At 40.0% G+C, this 15394-nt stretch overlaps 1 protein-coding gene across 1 annotated transcript in view; it reads left to right on the top strand.

The window, feature by feature from the left end:
- The window catches only part of LOC122792361 (D-beta-hydroxybutyrate dehydrogenase, mitochondrial-like), a 124663-nt gene extending 110298 nt beyond the window's left edge, over window positions 1–14365 (top strand). Inside the window, exon 4 of the mRNA XM_044060151.1 lies at window positions 12652–14365. Within this exon, the coding sequence (XP_043916086.1) occupies window positions 12652–13014 (363 nt within the window). The 3' untranslated portion in view covers window positions 13015–14365. The remainder of the gene's footprint in view (window positions 1–12651) is intronic.
- Window positions 14366–15394: the final 1029 nt, after the last annotated feature.

Genomic DNA, 15394 nt, shown 5'->3' with positions numbered 1-15394 from the left:
GTACCAGTACCACCATTCAAACAAATTGTGTCTAAGGGTTGTACTAGGGTTTAGGCTAACCAATCACAATGGGAAGCTTTGTTTTACTTTTGCAATAAGTATGCTGACATTAATCTACTATGAAGGAATGTTCTATAATTAGACAGACAGACAGACAGACAGATAATAGGTAGATATTAATTTAATTTCCTAGCCCTTTACTCTATTTCCGTCATGTACTGTTAACCAGATCTTTTCTTTCTTTCTTTGTATTCTCTCCCTTCTCAGCCTTCTGCCCATTCCACCTCTTACCACCTCTCCTCCTCTTTCATCTCTACCATCCAACTAGTCTGTTTACACCTAGAGCTACTTACTAACTTTCTGGTCTCTCTGAACTCTGCATATATTGTTCGCATAAATTAAGCTAATTTCATTCATGTCACACTTTTTACCATGGGTTCTCTTGGTCCAAGGCTCTATTATAATTATTTGATTTATGAACTTTGTAGATTGTATATTATGTACCTTTGTAAATTGTTAATCAATATTGTATTTGTTAATTTATTTTTATTTACAATTCAATTTGCAATTATTAAACCCCCGGATCTCCTAGTGGCTGCTGTGCATCTCTGGCCTGTTATCCCACACTCCTCACTCCAGCCTTCTGTACTTATTTTGTTTTGCTTACCGGCCCTGCCTTCCTGGACATTCCAAGCCCAGTCAAAAGACACCAATCTCACCTTGTCTTGCCACATTTCCCAACAGGAAAGGTCATAACTTCTCCCAGAAGTGACCTCAAAGGAACTAAAGAAAGTATGTTATATGAAGATACACCTTTAATTTATAAGTGACATTGCTGTACTTCATTACTAGAAGTTAGTGTAGGATCCTGACCAGAATAGCCAGCAGCCATACCCTTCTTACTGTAACCCCCCCCCTCCATACTTGCCTTATCCCTGCCTCCTATTCCCTATTCTTGAGCCTTACTTTCTGCCCTACACCTTTCTACCTCCCTTAGTTGCTCCACTCTCTACTGTTATAGGATATGACCACTAGATGGCAGTCTTCAACCACCATTAATCTCCTTTCCCTCTCTCCTTCTCACTCACTTTTATATAATATCTATTCCTACTGTTATTCTTTAACTGCTTGTTAATAATTCTACCTACCTCTGAAGTCACTCAAATCCTTTCCCTTATAACACCCCCTAAGCATCCCTCTATCCACCCTGCTTACCTTCCTCCATACTTACCTTCACTATACTGATTGTTTTTCTCACTGCCCTGCTGCCTTCTTTCCTTGGGTCTACCCGCTCCGTTCGCCCTGCGGGCTCACTCTGCTCATCTATCCTACCCCCAGATCTCACCCACCCCCAGGGATCCCAACCATAAACCTCCACTGGCCACACCCCCATTCCTATACAACCAATCCCACCCTCCTACTCATTAAGTGCTACCTATCTCACCACTTATAGATACCCATTACATCACTAAGTTCTTAATCAATTTACAAACTCAGTATCCCATCTTCTACAATACCTTGAAAAACCTCCCCACTATCATCCTCTTTAATATGCCTTCCCCAATTACTTATTTAACTAACCATTCACTATGACCATTACATCCAGATCCAAATACCCAATACTATTCCTCTTAATTGCTCTCCTACCTTTACTACCTATAATCTATGTCCTTACTAAATATGAACATCTAACCTTAACTAACTTCAACCAGTCCCTTAAACAATCAACCCTGACAGACCTACCACCTTACCTAAACTACATTAATATTACCTCTACACCCTCCTATTTAGTGCCAAAGTTTCATTGTTTAGTCCATATTAACTATAACCAACCCAAGAAACCAAAATACTCACCCTGTAAATTCCTAAATATCATACACAGGATTAAAAATGCTAAACTTTTAGATGGTGACATCCATCCCAACCCTGGCCCCAACACCACTACCACCTCTAACCCACCTAAACCAAATCCCTGTATTCCTCGAACCATCACTAAAGCATCAAACTCTCTCCTTATAGCTCATCTCAACATACAGAGCCTAAACAACAAAGTTGCCCACCTCCATGCCCTCTTAGATGTTCACTCCTTTGACATCCTTTGCCTAACGGAAACCCGGATAAAACCTGCAGCATAGGACAATGAAATCACCCCTCCAGGATACAATATCCTGAGATTAGATCGAACAACCAAAAAGGGTGGGGGTGTGGCAATATTATATAAGACAGGGTTGCAAGTAACACCAATAAATGTTCAACAACCTTCTATTAGCAGCGCTGAAATCCTTATCTCTAAACTCCAAATCAACACCTATAAATCCATCTATATAATATGCACCTACCTCCCTCCAGGTAACAATATAAACAACCTTGAAAATATTTTTTCCTGGCTTTCAACTAACTACCCACAAGAAACCATTGTTCTGGGTGACTTTAATATTGACTGAAATACCTGCATCTCAGCAAGCCACACTACCCACATAAACCTCTACGTTTTTTCCCAAACTATAACCTCCCCCACCAGGATCCATAAACCTAATAACAAAGAAACTACTCTTGACTGGATACTGATAAATAGTCACCCCCCTCTCTTATGAAGCAGGAATCCTTCCTGATGATGTCAGTGACCACTCACTGACCTACATAACCAGGCAAAAGATCAATGCTCATAAACTAACCTTATATAAAACCATTCAAACCAACAAAAACTTTAACCCTAATAACTTTCAAACTGAACTGAAAGCATGTGACTAGTCACCCCTAAGACACCTCCAATTAGACAAGACAGTATCCTACTTTAATACCAAATTCTTAGAAATCCTGGACTGTCATGCCCCATCCCACTCAATGAGAAACAGGACCAAAACTGCTCCATGGTTAACAAAAAAGACAAGACAAGGCACAAAATTATACTAAGAAATAAAATCTGGACCAAATGGAGAGCAACTAAAAACCCAGCTGATCATATAACATTTAGACAGCTCAGAAATGCTACCAAAAAATCCATACTTCTAGATAAAAGAAACTTCTACCTCAACAACCAGCAAACCCATAAATACAAACCTCAAAAGTTTTGGGCAGGCATAAACAGACTCCTCCACCCAGGTCAGTCCAAAACTCCCACCCCAACAGGATCCACCTATGAAACTCCAAAGCATATTGCAAATGCCTTTAATACCTTCTTTACTGATGCAGTCCAAAGTTTTGCCAAGTCACTGCCTCCTGTTAGTTCAAGTTTGTCATCCTCCTTGACTACTTTAACCCCCTCATTTCATTTACAACCAGTCCCTACATCGCTCATCTGCACTCTTCTTCTTAAACTAAAACCTTATACCCTTCAGCTGACCTTTCATCAGCAGAATATCTACAGAAAGCTGCAGCAGTAGTAGCTTTTCCTATTTCCATCCTTATAAATAGACCCATTACTGAAGGAATGATCCCATCTATCTGGAAAGTCTCCCACATTATCCCACTGCACAAAGGGGGCAACTCACATGAACTCTCTAACTACCGCCCAATAGCTCTACTCTCTCCTTAGCCAAAATTATGGAAAAATGTATCCACCGCCAACTACTAGACCACCTACTGCAAAATAACTTACTCGCTGTCAGCACAGCTTTAGGCCTCACCATAGTACCACCACAGCCCTCTTATCCTTTTCCCACTGTATTAACAATAACCGAAACAACAATACTCTATCCTCAGCACTCTTTACTGACCTTTCAAAAGCCTTTGATATGGTAAACCATCAACTTATTTGAACATACGTAAGTGTCTCTCACTAGATACACAGGCTTTACAATGGTTTAAATCCTACCTTGAAAATAGGCAACAGGCTGTGCTTTGGGAAAATAATGTATCCTCTCTCCTTCCTATTATCCTGGGAGTCCTCCAAGGTTCTATCCTGGGCTCTTTCCTTTTCTCAATTTTCATCAATGATCTTAATCTAATCATTCCTCAAGCAACATGTGTCCAATATGCTGATGACTCCACACTAATATGCTCAGTTACCTCTGCACCTCAACTTCAGGCCATTACCCAAACAGTGCTTAACACAGTAGAAAAATGGTTCTTACAGCATAGCCTCCTCCTGAATCCTAAAAAGACAAAACTACTACACTTCACTCCCACTCAAAGGTCCCCCCAATTGACTTCACAGTTTTATCCAATGATGACATTGTTATATCTCTTGACCCAACTATCAAGCTCTTAGGGGTAACAATAGACCATAGTCTTAGCTTTGACACACATATTAACACAACAATAAAAACAGTAAACAGAACATTAGGCTCCCTCTGTAGGATTAAACCCTTACTAACTCCAACAGCTAGAACCACTATTGCCCACACCCATCTAATTTCCACCCTCCTCTACGCCTCTCCCATCTATACCAACCTATCAAAAAACAATCTTAACAAACTAGCTACCTCCTACAACAATATTGCCAGATTTGCTACTGGTTCCTCATATAGAACTCACCACTGTCAAAACCTTAAGCAACTAGGTTGGCTAGAACTTCATAATCAACTTCAGTTTCAACAACTTATTATTGACCATAAGATCATCTATCTTCCTAAAAATACTCCTATACTTACTAGCCTTCAAACCCCCTACAGTAATTTGAGAACCCTTCGCTCAGCCAGTAAAGTACTAGTACATACAGTCAAATCCAAAAATAAGGCCGGTGATTCTCTGTTCGCCAACACTGTTGGCAAATCCTGGAACCTGCTTCCCAAGAAACTCTCATCTCTCTCCTCAGCAAAACTGTTCAAAAAACAACTCAGAGAATACCTTATTAACCACTGGTTATGCCCATGTAGTAACCCAGACTAATCCTTCCACCACTTTCTCTGAACCCTACCTACATAACCTTTTGCAATTTAATTCCAGTTCTCTCTATGCCTTAAAAAGTAGACCTACCTATACTAATTTTAGTCTTTACAACTCTCTTTTACACATGATCCCCTACTATGTACTTGCATAGATTGCTGCTTGCAGCATTAACGTGCTATCACATATAGATATCTATATAGACTTTCTTTATATTTCTTATTACATGCTGCCTTACAGTTGCTATGTTATTATAGGATAATGAGATGACTCACTGCTAAACACTGTACCTGGAGTTGCTGTTGCTATATTTGCTAGTGTGTTTTTTCATTTTTCTTTCTTAATGGTGCACCACTTTAAATTTGTTCATTGTTCAATCTCTTTTCTTATTATCTGCTACTTTTATACTAATTTTTGTCTATAAAATATTTGTATTCTTCACCTTAAAATAGTACTGCACCTAAATTTTGTTACATTTTTACTTATCTGTACCTGTAGTTGCTAATTATTTGCTTATATAGAGCTTTTCTCCCCGGGCCTCTACTGAAAATGGACATATATCCAGTTAGACTAGCCTGGTCAACAAATGCAAAATAAAGTAAATAAATAAAATAAAATAATTTGGAGTTTTTCTTCCCAGTCCTCCACTGAAAATGGGCTATTAGCTTAGTTGGACCTCCCCGGTAAATAAATGTCAAATAAATAAATACATACATACATACATATTCTGTGTCTGTGCCTGGCAGTTAGCACAGAGGATAAAAATGGGCTGATTCCCGGAATCCGGGGTTTGATTCTGTCAGCCTCCATTTGCCAGCTGTGTGAATCTATCTCTGAGTTACTTTGAAAACTGGGCTAGATTTCTCTCTGGTGTCCTGGACTGTATGCCTAGTAATTATATATGAGTCTACATATATATTACACATACCCATATTCATATCTAGGTGTGTGTGTGTGTGTGTGTGTGTGTGTGTGTGTGTGTGTGTGTGTGTGTGTGTGTAAAATGTCTTGAGTATGTATACATATATACCCATACACACACACACACACACACACACACACACACACACACACACACACACACACACACACACACACACACACACACACACACGCACACACACACAAATACAGACACCCTCTCTCTCTCCCAATGTAGCTAAACAAAAGTAGAAGATGCTTAGAAATTCTAGTTAGAATCTGCATGATAGTAAATGCTCTAGCCAATAAAGTGAATAAATGCTCTGATATAGTGGAATTATACATGCATTTGCTTTATCTATTTGCTGCCTTTTTGTTATGAATCATTGCCAGTATTGTGTTTCAGATAGATGGGTCTGCTAAGAATTCAGAGGCTAAAACAACAAGAATCTTTAAGTAAACTGATGTATCATCTAAGCTATCTGCTGTACACAATGTGGTCTTAAGACTCAATGAAAATACTGTAACTATTACCATATAACATTATCTGTTTAATTCAACACACCAATTTGGAATGCTTCTTTAATTTTTACTTTACTTCCATCTGACTTTCAGTTTGTAGCAGTCTTTAGAAGGGATAATTTAGAGCTATTAAGCCTTCCTTGAAAAAGTTAATCATCTGTAAACAGGAAGCAAGGCTAGCAGGCACTAGATTAATAGACTGATTTGTACATTATTAATTTAGTAACTGCATACTCCTAGTAGGCAGAAACTCCTTTTCAGATGTTACTCAGGAGCACTTTATGGTTATGTGGCTCGCTTGAAATCACACAGTAGCCAAATGGAAGCTGAGGGAATAAAAACCCAGAACTACAGGCTGAAGCTTGTTAATAACTCATGGATTGCCTTAATCCTCTATGTTAAATGTCAGAGCCTTATCAGAAGGTTTCATACATTTGGCCTCTGAAACTGTGATATATGATGAATATTTAAAAAGGCTGACTTGTCCCTCCAGTAGCCATTATCAAACATGATTATGGTCTTAGGTTCATAGGTGTGCACTTGGCTAATGGCCCTGGAACCTTTACAAGCCTGCCCCATAGGATTACCCTGGCATCTTGCCACCCGACCTTAGTTCCCAATGCCTCTGTCGAGTAAAGCCACTGGAGTGATCCCTGGTGTGAATTTTCTATTTCCCATCCACTCATCAAGATTTCTCTTGAAGAGGGCCAGTGAGGTGCTCTGCTTGACATGTATGGAAAGTCTCTTCCATAGCATGGGCAGTCTCTGGGTTATTAAATCCCAATCCCTCCAAGCTAAACGCTCTAGAGACCTAAACCTTGTCACCACAATAAACAGGACATGCTGGAAGGATAGATTCCTGTCCCAGAGACTTCCCATACTCTGGAACAAGCAACCCATCTATGTCAAGCAAAGTTTCTCATTAACACTCTTCAAAAAAAATCTTGATGAGTGGAGGGGAAATAGGAAATACACCCTGGTGATCACTTCTGTGGCTCTGCTTGACAGGGGCACAGGAAATTAACTTTCTTGGGTGGTGTAAGCCAGGGAACCTTGTTGGCTAGGATTACTTAGGCCCTTGGATTGATAGCCTAGTACCTACCTATGAACCTGCCCCTCCAGCATGTTCTGTTGATTGTGGTAATGAGGTTGAGGTCTATGGAGCATGTGGTGCAGAGAGATTGGGATTTCTTTAAATGTAGCATTTCTAACAGAGCTGGGTCAGACATGGCTTTGTAAGTCAAACAGAGATCACCTCTAAGTAGGCAATATGAGACAGAGAATAGTTGGAGTTTTTTTGAGTCTGTCCATATAGGACAAATGTTTAAGGCCTAGAATCCTCTTTGTGAGGTACTTTTGTGGCCTCTCCAGTTGTTGCAGGTGTTTAGTGAGGTACAAGCCAAAAGGGGGAGTGTATTCAATGATTGGCCTAATGAGGGAAGAGTGGAGGGAGACAATGACCTCTTTCTTCCTGGATGCAAAACCCTTAGTAATGACGTGTGCCAAATAGAAAGACTTTCTGACCACAGGTGCAATGTGGTGATCAAAAGAGAGGTTACTGTCAGCCTGTGTTCCCAGATCTCTTATAACGCCTTCTGTGTTCAGTGGACTACCATCAATGTGGTAATTCATGGGAACTGGGTTTTTCCCAAAGGGGATGATGACACATTTTTTGGCACTGAGCTTAAGGTCATGATTCTGACACCAGTCGTTGGTCTCAGTGAGGCCTTTCTGTAGGATGTCAGCATCACTTGGGGAGTTAATAATAGTTCCTAACTTGCAATTGTCTGCGAACTTTGTCAACCAGTGTCTCTTTGTGTTGGCCTGGACTTCATAGAAGTAGATAGCAAACAGAAGAGGACCCAGTACCTAACCCTGTGGGACTCCACTAGTGACTGGTCATCAGTCTGACTTGGAGACAGCTACTTCACACTGTGGGTTCTACCTGTGAGCCAGTTTGCAACCCACCTAGTGATATAGGGGTTGATGCCTAGCTTAGTGAGTTTTTCTATGAGTCCTGAGTGGGGAATGGTATCAAAGGCCTTGGCCAAATCAAAATAGGCTGTATGAACCACCTTGCCTTCATCCAAAGCTCTGGTGACTGATTTAAAGAAGTTGGCCAAGTTAAGCAGCCATGATCTGCCCTTTACAAAACTAAACTTTGTTGGATCCAGAGTTTGGAGATTCCCTATATCCTTCTTTATTAGGTCCATGATGATACATTCCATAGCTTTGCATATCAGACTCATCAGGCTAATGGGACAATAGTTCCAGGGTCTGTAGTCGCTCCTCCTTTGTGGAGAGGGATGACTGTAGAAGTGCACCATTAGGTAAGGACAAAGACTGAGGTGAGGCTGTGATTAAACAGGGCACACAGGTGAGGTGCCAGTTCACTCTGTAGTTCATGTAGAATACAGCCAGAGATATTGTCAGGTCCCATAGAAGCTGTATTCTTGGCCTTGGACAGTGCTGTTTTAACCTGTGCAGCAGTAATACTGCATACCTGGCAGTCTACTGGTATTGTGATTGGGCCTTTTGGGGGGGAGGGAGGGGTAAAGTTGACACTGAATCTGTTGGCCAGCATATTGGCAATATCTGTTGGCTTGGTATAGTAGGTACCATTGTGCAGCAGCTCAGACCAAATACACAGCTGGCTGCAACTTAGAATATACTTTATTTAGACGTCATGACCTTGGTTTTAATGTGGCTTCTGCAAAAAAATAGAAACATTTATGTACTGTAGTCATATGTGCATTCTCAAAATGGCATACTGTTGCAGAGTGTATATTGTACAGCAAAAATACCTCTGTGAACTCTGACTGCACTCTGTGTATAAAAATAGAAACATTTGTTGGTACCTGAGCATTCTGAGTTATTAATTTGACTAAGGAAATTATGCTGAATTGCAGAAGCCACAGTAAAACTAAATTCATGACTTCTAAATAAATAATATTCTAAGTTCCAGCCTGCTGTGTATTAAATATGTGCATTCTGTAATATAATTATGTTACAGTTTTGCTTTATTATTCTTAATAAGAGTATTTTTATTTAGTCTTTGTTTTTCCTTTGTCTGGCCTCCCTTCAGATGACTGAGCCGTAGGCCACTTATAAGCATATTTATTCCCTGGCATCTGTTAGTATGAAAAATATCATGTTTTCATATCCTGGGAGTGGGGATGAGCCAAAGGAAAATATTGCCATCTAGGCTGTTTTTTTTTCTTATTGTATCCCGACTCCCTACCATAACAGCAGGCAGTACAAGCCATCAATGTATGCTCCAAAAGATGGATTATAACTACCTAGCATCATGCTGATATCTGATAAGCTGGTGTTCTGTTTGCCCTGTGCAATTTTCTGATCTCCTACAGGGGTTGACCTTGAGGCAGCAGTTCTCTATAGCCACTGCCTGCTGCAGAAGAACTGCCCGTTCATTACTCAGTCCTTCCATCCTCCATCTATACTTCAAATTCCAAACCTGCTAGAGGAACATAGCTCACTTCATAGGTTCATAGGTTGGTACTAGGCTATCAGCCCTAGGGCCTATACAAGCCTAGCCATAACAATTCCCTGGCTATTTCTTCCCACATTATTTACTTTCCTGGACCCCTGTCTAGCAGGGCGACTGACGTGATCCCTGGGGTGAATTTCCTTTCTCCCATCCAATCGTCAAGGTTCCTCTTGAAGAGGTCCAAAGAGGCACTCTGCTTGACATGTATGGGCAATCTATTCCAGAGTCTGGGGAGTCTCTGGGTCAGGAACCTAGCCCTCCAGCATGTTTTGTTTATTGTGATGACAAGGTTTAGATCCCTGGAGCGTGTAGCTCTGAGGGATTGGGATTTTGTTAAGTGTAGCATGTCCAACAGCTCTGGGTTTGACATGGCCTTGTATGTTAAGCAGAGATCGCCTCTGAGTAGACGATATGCGACAGAGTATAGCTGGAGTTTTTTAAGGCAGTCAGCGTAGGGCATCTGCTTTAGGCCTGTGATTCTTTTAGTGAGGTATTTCTGAGGCCTTTCCAGTTGTTGCAGATGTCTTGAGAGGTACATACCAAATGGGGCGTTGTATTCTATAATGGGTCTAATGAGGGATGAGTACAGTGGGACAATGACCTCCTTTTTCTGGATGAAAAGCCCTTCGTGATGAGGTGTGCCACATAGAAGGATTTCCTGATTGTTGTGGCGATGTGGTTATCGAAGGTGAGACCACTGTCCACCTGTGTCCCTAAGTCTCTTATCACACTTTCTGTGTTTAGTGTACTGCCACCTATATGGTAATTCATGGATACATGTTTTTTCCCAAAGGGGATAACAATACATTTCTTGGCATTGAGCTTGAGCCCATGGCTATGGCACCAAGCATCTGTTTCTGTAAGGCCCTTTTGTAGAGTATCCACATAATTTGGGGATTCAATGATGACTCCCAGTTTGCAGTCATCTGCAAACTTTGTTAGCCAGAGTCCCTTAGTGTTGACCTGTACTTCAGAGAAGTAGATGCCAAACAAGAGCGGCCCCAGGACTGAACCCTGAGGTACTCCACTTGTCACTTGTCTGGAGCTGGATTTGGAGTCGGCTACTTTTACAGTGTGGGTTCTATCAGTAAGCCATTTAGCAACCCATTGGGTGACATAGGGATTAATGCCCAACTTAGTAAGTTTATCTATGATTCCAGAGTGGGGGATGGTGTCAAAGGCCTTGGCAAGGTCTAGATAGGCTGTGTGGACCACCTTACCCTTGTCCATGGCTCTGGAGACAGATTCAAAGAAGTCAATCAGGTTCAGGAGACAAGATCGGCCCTTCACAAACCCAAACTGGGTGGGGTCCAGTGTTTGAAGGTTGCCAATGTCTTTGTTTATAAGTTCCATGATAATACGCTCCATGGCCTTGCAGATAAGGCTTGTCAGACTGATGGGATGGTAGTTTCCGGGATCCAAGGTGGATCCCCTTGTGGATTGGGATAACTGTAGCTCTGTGCCACTCAGTGGGCACGAAACCTGAGGTGAGGCTATGATTAAACATGACACTTAGGTGAGGTGCCAGTTCATATTGTAGTTCATGTAGTACACAGCCCGGGATGTCATCTGGTCCCATGGATGCTGTATTCTTGGCTTTAGAGAGTGCGTTTTGTACCTGTGTGGCCGTTATTACTGGAATTTGGCAATCTTCCGGTATTGAGATGGGCCATTTAGGGGTGAGAGGGGTGAAGTTGGCACTGAATCGATCTGCCAGGATATTGGCAATATCCTTTGGATCAGTATATTTAATGCCATTCTGTTTTAGCTCAGCGAGATCTGAGCATTGCCATTTAGATTCTTGACATAGTTATAGAATGCTTTGTGGTTGTCTTTGGAATCTTTGGCAATTTTATTTTCGTAACTAGCTTTGAAGGATTTTATGAGGCATCTCAGTTTCTTACTGAGGCCAGTAAGGGAGTTTTGCATCCTGGGATTTTCCTCTTTTCTGCAAAAGTTTCTTCCTTTTGTTGTAAAGTTTGTTTATGGCAGGGGACCACCAGATTGGCTTCCTTTTTTTGGATGAGAGCATTTTGGTTCTATTTGGGATGGCACGATTCATGCATGAGTGGATGTGCTCGTACAGTGCCTTAGTGTAGGATTCAGCAGTTGAACTTTCAGTTCCCGTCTGCACGGGTGTTATGAAGTTTGTCACTTCTGACTTGAGTAGCATGAAGTTGGCTTTGGAGAAGTTTTTTATGGTGGTTTCTTTACTGGGGGGTGGGGGTGGGATGTGGATGTTAAGGGTGATTAGCTTATGGTCAGACCTCACTTCTGTGTTCTCTAGCACCTTGCCCTTCCATTGCAGAGATGCATGTATGAGCAGTTTTGGAAACAGAAGCTGTTTTAAATATGTAGTCTGCTTTGCCATCAGCGAAGAGCATACATAAGTATCATGTTATAAAACATATTCTAGAAGTTTCCTTAAATATAATAAACATTTTAGCACACTCTGAGATAACTTAACAGTCAATACCTTTGTATATTGTACCCACATGCATATTGTTAGCAGTACCACATTTGACTAGAAAAATTTATAAGTTTTCATTAGAGTCAAAACAGCCACCAAAGTGTTCATTTTAATGACAATGAAATAATTCAACAGTGTCCTGTCTTGTAGTGTATTTTACCCCAATACCTACTGCAGAATGAAATATCAATGGTTCTCCTTTACTTATTGTAACTAGTCTTTAAGTCACACCACAAGAAAACATGGACAAACTGCACAGGGTTCAGTCATTCTCCAACTAGTTATATGAACCAGTGAGTAATTTCAGAATGGGATTAAGCCTGACCACTCTGATGAAATCTGTGTAAAATGAATAGCATTAACAAAAATTTCATTATGTAATTTTAGATTTTGGTATTTGCAGGTATGTGTTGTTCGTCCAGGGGACTTCACTAGTGCAACTAAAATTCTGAAAAAACAAACTGCTGAGGACATCTGGAGCACGTTTTCTGAAGATGTGAAGCAAGTATACAGCAAGGAATATGTTGATACCTATATTAAATCAATAGATATGAGACTAAAACGCCAAAGCAGAGATCCCGATGAAGTAGTTTCTACTGTCGTTAAAACACTAATGATTTCAAACCCAAATGCAGTATGGACAGTGGCATCTGTAGCAGAAACATCACTGGCTTTCATCTGTTCTTATTTCCCGTATTCTGTTCTTGTACCTTTATTCTACTCTCTTGGAGGTGAAAAGGAAAGGAGAGTGCTAATAAATCAGTAACTATAAAACTTACCTTCATTTGACACTACAGTGACATCTTGTGAACTAGAACTGCAAAATAGCTACCTTTTTGATATCTCTATGTCTGCCTCCTCCTGTCCTTCAGCAAGCATGTTTTTGGCCTGTGTATTTACTTGGTATCAAAAATGAAGCATAAAAAAGGACAGACTTGGAAAATATCACAAAATGCATTCACACTCAGCATTTGTTGACTAAATGACAAGTGTTTTGCATACATAATATTAATCGCAAGAACGAGGGATCAAGGAAAGCAACTGTTAATCACAAGAACGAGGGATCGAAAAAAGAAACTGTTTTCTGTATGTTAGGAACTGTTTGCTATACATTAGAAATATTTTTGTACTCAGCTTATTTGAAAGTCAAAACAGATGGAATATTTTTAAGTGGTCTTATATTTTTAAATTATGATATCAATGAAGAATGCAATTCAGTAATACATGCATACTTAAATTACTTGATATCATGATGAACACCAGTTTAACTGGAGGATAATTTTTTATATTATTTTTAATTCACTGTTTGTCTTTATATTGTACTTCATAATAGTTCCTTGTTGCTCATGTGAACATTGGTAGTATGAATTCCACTTGTTTCTGAAAAATTAATTTGAAGGGGAATTCAAAGTCATCTTTTAAGTGGGGGAGAAACATGCCATGTTACCCATTTATGGGGCATTGCTCTTTCTTCTTACATACTTAATATAACCTACTCCATAGGAAAGGGGAATTATGCTCCAGCACCCCATTCTAAAAGAGAGCAATTCTATAGTTAATGTCACTTACACTGGTACTCCACTGTACACCCCTACAATGTTCAGCCAGTCAAAACACATCGAGTTCGGTGTGCTTTGCTTTTCAGTCTTTTAGATCAGAAGTTATTTTAGTTTACATTCTGCATGTTTGAACATAAATCTAAGTGACACATTTCTAAGAAAGCTGTGATCTGTGGATCACTCTTATATTGCTTCATTCTATACTGCATTAAAAATGGCTCCCATGGATTTGGTTGGTTTGTAAGTTCCTCAGGAAACTTCCTCAGTTACTTTTACTCATAAATGTATAGCATCTTCTGCTATTCCTCGCAATATACTGTAGTATTGATGTCTGTGTGAACCATTACAGCCTGTTTTGGGGATATTTTTTCCTTTCACCGATATGGTGCAACCATGCTGTTAGTATATCTGTATAAAGGGGTGATGCCAAAGAGCACTGTTTCAATAACTACTTGTGATTTTAATTTATGCTTTTGTTCAGATGTAATTGAGCAATTTCTGTATGATTAATCATTTATTTATCTTATAGAAGAAGCATTAAAATGCACACTAGATATGCAGGTAAGTTACATGAGTAGCTTGTTTAAGTCTGAACCTGTTAATACAGGAATGTTCTCATACAGTTTGGAGTAGGAGGTGGTAAAGTGTAATTTGTAAGGCAGTACATTTTATTTTCATAAATAGCTTTTCTGTGTTATATACCCTAAATGTTGTTGTTCTAGTCATTATTTGGAAGGCAACATCATGTATGCTGTAAGATTACAAAATAAACATAAATGAGTCCTAGGTAGGTGGCTATAGGGCAAGGGAGTTGAGTAATTAGGGAAAATCATAAACAAACAACATAGGGAGGTATGGATAAAAAGTAAAAAGAATGATTAAAACACGACTTGCCCGTTTAAAAGAAAACAATGGACTTGTCCTCTATGAAGACAGGTGAACCACAAAAGGAAAGGAAAAGAGATACAAGGGTTGGGAGGGTGGCTTAATGGCTAAGGTGTTTGCCTTAAAAACACAAGGTGCAGGGTTTGAGTCTCACAAGGGATAATTGGCTAGGCTTAAAATTGCTCGCAAGGGCAGTTAGCTTAGTACTGAACTATGAACTATGAAGAGGATGATAATTAGGAAGGATATAAACAGACAATAAGCAGAGCAGATAATGACATGAAAAAGGCAAGCAAGGGACAATGAAAAAAAAAAGCCAGATATGAAGAAAGACAAGAAGGCCTTCTTCAGGTATGTAGGAGAAAAGAAGGCAGAGAATAACACTTCTGGACTACTGTAGGGAGAACAAAACTGTAAGAATACCAATGAATGTTAAGCAATATGCAAATATTCTGAATTAATATGTGACAACAGTGTGTTTATAACAGAAGCAGAATGGAGGCTACAACTCTGGGAAGCCAAGTAATGGCAAGAAGGACAGTGGACAGATGAGGTGCAGCACCCAGCAGAATAAAAACACTCTCATCAAACTAAACAAACAACTCAGAGGACAAATAAAGTTTACCAAAGCCAAATTTGAGGTAAATTTGGCCTACGGCAAGGCATTCTTTAGCTATGTCACAACCTCAAAGGCAGTACACA

Source organism: Protopterus annectens, chromosome 1.part2, assembly GCF_019279795.1.
Source record: "Protopterus annectens isolate FY-2018-M chromosome 1.part2, PAN1.0, whole genome shotgun sequence".
NCBI classification, from domain to species: Eukaryota; Metazoa; Chordata; order Ceratodontiformes; family Protopteridae; genus Protopterus; species Protopterus annectens.
This window is presented reverse-complemented; position numbering and strand designations above follow the sequence as displayed.